This window comes from Helianthus annuus, chromosome 14 (genome assembly GCF_002127325.2).
Source record: "Helianthus annuus cultivar XRQ/B chromosome 14, HanXRQr2.0-SUNRISE, whole genome shotgun sequence".
Lineage (NCBI taxonomy): Eukaryota > Viridiplantae > Streptophyta > Magnoliopsida > Asterales > Asteraceae > Helianthus > Helianthus annuus.
This window is the reverse complement of record NC_035446.2, coordinates 47365675-47370265: the sequence shown is the minus strand read 5'-3', so window position 1 is coordinate 47370265 and position 4591 is coordinate 47365675. Positions and strand designations below refer to the sequence as shown.

At 42.6% G+C, this 4591-nt stretch overlaps 1 protein-coding gene across 1 annotated transcript; it reads right to left on the bottom strand.

Moving 5' to 3' along the window:
- Positions 1-3055: 3055 nt before the first annotated feature.
- Positions 3056-4313, bottom strand: LOC118486472. The gene is made up of 2 exons (XM_035982951.1): positions 3141-4313; positions 3056-3076 (listed from the first exon to the last, which is right to left on the bottom strand). The coding sequence occupies exons 1-2, from the start codon at positions 4311-4313 to the stop codon at positions 3056-3058; spliced, it is 1194 nt and encodes a 397-aa protein (XP_035838844.1).
- Positions 4314-4591: the final 278 nt, after the last annotated feature.

Here is a 4591-nt window from a genome sequence, read left to right as displayed (position 1 = left end):
TGAAACGTATCGTTGATTTGCAAGTCGTCGACTGGGACATGAAGTCCTTCATCAGCTAGACATTTCTTGAGATTTGAAACGTGAAATGCCGGATGAACATTACTCAGTTCCTGTGGTAGATCCAGCAAATACGCTACCTTGCCAACTCGTTCGAGGATTTTGAAAGGTCTAACGTAACGAGGGGCAAGTTTACCCTTTTCACCGAATCGAACAACCCCTTTCCATGGAGATACTTTAAGTAATACTTGATCCCCAACATTGAATTCCATGGGTTTGCGCCCTTTATCTGCGTAACTCTTTTGTCGATTCCTGGCCTTGAGTAAATTGTCACGGATTTGAAGAATCTTGTCTGTGGTTTCTTGAATAAGCTCAGGACCAGTAAATTGCTTATCACCAATTTCGTGCCAACTGATTGGTGATCGACATTTTCGCCCATATAGCGCTTCGAATGGGGCCATTTGAATGCTGGAGTGATAGCTGTTATTGTACGAGAATTCGACCAGAGGCAAATGCACATCCCAACTACCACCAAAGTCAATGACACAGGATCGAGGCATATCTTCGAGAGTTTGAATGGTATGCTCAGTCTGTCCATCTGTTTGAGGATGGAAGGCTGTACTAAGATTTAAATGATTACCTATGGCTGATTGAAAAGTTTGCCATAGGCGAGACGTGAAACGACCATCACGGTCTGAAATGATGTCACGAGGTATGCCATGACGACAGATGATTTCATCAGTATAGACTCGAGCAAGTTTTTCAACTTTGAAGTCTTCCCGAATAGGTAAGAAATGGGCTGACTTGGTCAAACGATCAACGATGACCCAAATACTATCATTACCAGATGAGGTTCGAGGAAGTTTAGTTATAAAGTCCATTGCAATACTATCCCACTTCCAAACAGGAATTTCTGGTTGTTCGAGCAAACCAGAGGGACACTGATGCTCTACTTTAACCTTCGAGCAGGTAAGACATTTTGAGACATACAAGGCTATATCATTCTTCATACCAGGCCACCAATAAGATGTTCGAAGATCATGATACATCTTATCAGCACCAGGATGTATTGAGTATTTAGACTTATGAGCCTCGTTCATGATAAATTCACAAAGATTGTCGCGATTTGGTACCCAAATGCGATTAAGATAATATTGAAGTCCGTCTGATTTCGTCACAAGTTGATCCATAGAGGCACCACGGATTTCGAAGAGCAGACTTCCTTCGTTAGCTGACGCAAACTGTGCCTCACGAATACAATTGTGAAGGTCACTTGACACATGAAAACAATGCATACGATAGGAATGAGTCTTACGACTCAGGGCATCAGCTACGACATTCGCCTTTCCAGGATGGTAGCGAATTTCGCAGTCATAATCGTTAAGTAATTCCACCCAACGACGTTGACGCATATTTAGTTCTTTCTGATTGAATATATGTTGTAGACTTTTGTGATCAGTGTATACAACACATTTCGTACCATAGAGGTAGTGACGCCATATTTTAAATGCGAAAACGACTGCACCAAGTTCAAGATCATGAGTAATGTAATTTTTCTCATGAATCTTTAATTGGCGAGAAGCGTACGCAATGACCTTGCCTCGTTGCATAAGGACGCAACCAAGACCACAATTTGATGCATCGCAATATACTATGAAGTCATCATTCCCGTCAGGTAGGGTTAAGATAGGAGCATTGCAAAGCATGTCCTTGAGGGTTTGAAAAGCTTCTTCCTGCTCGTGACTCCAAACGAAAGGTTTTTCCTTTTGGGTCAACATAGTGAGAGGAACAACTATCTTAGAAAAATTCGAGATAAATCGACGGTAGTAACCCGCCAATCCTAGGAATGAACGAATTTCTGATGGGTTTTTAGGTGCAATCCAACTTTTGACAGCTTCAATTTTAGCAGGGTCGACATGAATACCTTTTTCGCAAACGACATGTCCAAGGAATTGGACTTCCTTGATCCAGAATTCACACTTTGAGAACTTTGCGTATAAACGTTCACTTCGCAAAAGTTCGAGTATGAGACGTAAATGACGCTCGTGATACACTCGAGATTTTGAATAAATTAGGATGTCATCAATGAAGACAATCACGAATCGATCTAGATAAGGTTTGCAAACGCGATTCATCAAATCCATGAGCACGGCGGGCGCGTTAGTCAGACCAAAAGGCATGACTACGAACTCGTAGTGTCCATAGCGTGTTCGAAATGCGGTTTTTGGGATATCCTCTTCGAGGACACGAAGTTGATGATAGCCAGATCGAAGATCGATCTTGGAGAAATAACTTGCACCTTGGAGTTGATTAAAGAGGTCGTCGATGCGAGGTAGTGGATATCGATTTTTGATAGTGAGCTTGTTGAGCTCCCGATAATCGATACAGATTCGAAACGAACCATCTTTCTTTTTAACGAATAGAACAGGAGCACCCCAAGGAGAGGTACTGGGTCGAATGAAACCCTTGTCAAGAAGCTCTTGGAGTTGGCTGGAAAGCTCTTGCATCTCAGATGGTGCAAGGCGATAGGGAGCTTGTGCAACAAGAGTTGCACCAGGCACAAGGTCGATACGAAAGTCTACTGACCGAGGAGGAGGAGGACCAGGTAAATCCTCAGGAAAAACTTCTGGGAAATCACGCACAACTGGAACATCGCTTACGCATTTTCCCTTGCCCTTTTCTTCCACTACGTGGGCTAAAAAGGCAAAGTACTTTTTACGTAAGTATCTATTCGCTTGTGTGCACGACATTAGCTTTAGACCTTTGGAAGGTCTATCCCCATAAACATGTAGGGTATCGCCTGATGGAAGAGGCAAACGAACGTATTTTTCGAAACAGGCAATTTCAGCATGGTTCTTTCGAAGCCAATCCATGCCTACTATGATATTGAAACTACCCAACTCCATGGGTATGAGGCCAATTGAAAAGGCATGATCATTCAAAGTGAGAGTACAATTACGAAGAACAGAATCGACACGAATAGACTTGCCATTGGCAATTTCGACTGGGAATGACTTAGGTAGTTTTGAGCGTGCGCATTTTAACAATGGTTCAAATTCTACAGATACAAAACATTTATCTGCACCAGTATCAAATAAAATAGAAGCATACAAATTATTAACGAGGAACGTACCGTTCATGACCTCATTGTCGTTGCGTGCTTGCTGAGCATTGATAACAAATGCACGGCCTTGTGGTGCCTTCTTCTGTAAATCTTGCCTCAATTGAGGACACTGAGGTCGTAGGTGAGTTGGATCCCCACATTTGAAACATGCCCTGACCACATTTGCTGGTTTTGGATTTTGGGCTGTCACAGGGTTGTTGCGACAGTATGCTGCCAAATGTCCATAACGATTGCAGGAGGTACAGTGTCTACAGGGGCTCGTAGTTGGGTGATGAAAGTGGCAAGTGGTGCACTTAGGGTTTGTTCCTGTGTATTGCTTCTTTTCTGGGTTTGCTGGGTTAGGTTTTGGATTCTCAACTGGTGTAACAGCGTTGCAAACTGAGGATTGGTGAGCACGCTTCTTTCCCCTATTGTTGTGGGTGATTTGATGAGCGGGTTTTGAGGAGGACATAGGTTTAGATGCTGCTGCGATTTGTTTATCACGAACTCGATTATTATTCAAACTTGCCGCGAGGCGATACACATCCTCAATATTACCCAACCTAGCCGCCTCGATGGTATCACGCATCGTAGGAGGCAACCCATTGATATACTTCCGAATTGTGCGTTCTGTGGTCAACACCAAATGAGGCACGATAAAACACAACTGGTTGAACCGGGTAGTGTATGCAAGGTTTTCATCCCCAACTTGTTTGAGGGTCCAGAACTCTTCTTCTAACTTCTGCTGCTCATGAGGAGGGCAGAATTCCTCCATCATAAGCTGCCTGAGCTCTTCCCAAGACAACGCGTAAGCTAGCTCATTGGATCGAATGTTTCTCTCGTTAGTCCACCAGTCTAATGCCCTGGCTTGGAAAACACCAGTGGCACTTCGCACCTTGAGTTCCTCTGGACATTCACTATTTATGAACGTGACTTCCATGCTGTCAAACCATTCCAACATAGCTGTCACTCCATCCTTCCCAGTGAAAGTTTTGGGGTTACAGGCAGTGAAGTGTTTGTAGTTGAACGAGACTGGTTTAGGCTGTACTACGTGAGAATCGCCAGAATGATTGGGAGTGTTGGAGGCTTGAATCTCAGACACTATCTTTGGCACGATTCTGGCAATCTGATTTGCCATGAACGTCAGCATTTTCTTTTTGGAGTTAGCCTTGGATTTTCTGGGAGAGTGAGAGTACTGACGAGATGACGACATCTAGAAATTCAAAACAAGGAATGGATGAGACTTTTAATCATAATGTTTTTGTTTAGGAAAAATTGATTTCATGTATGCATCACATAGCACATTGTTTTTCACATAATTTGTCAAATAGTTTCACATAGAATAACATAGTATTGCACATAGAATAACATGATGTTACACATAGAATAACATGTATGATGAAAACAAGATAAATTTAGTTTGTTCACGATGGAGTAATTATTAATTGTTTTAGATTGCGATAATAACGTGATTCGTGTTCCCAAACTTGA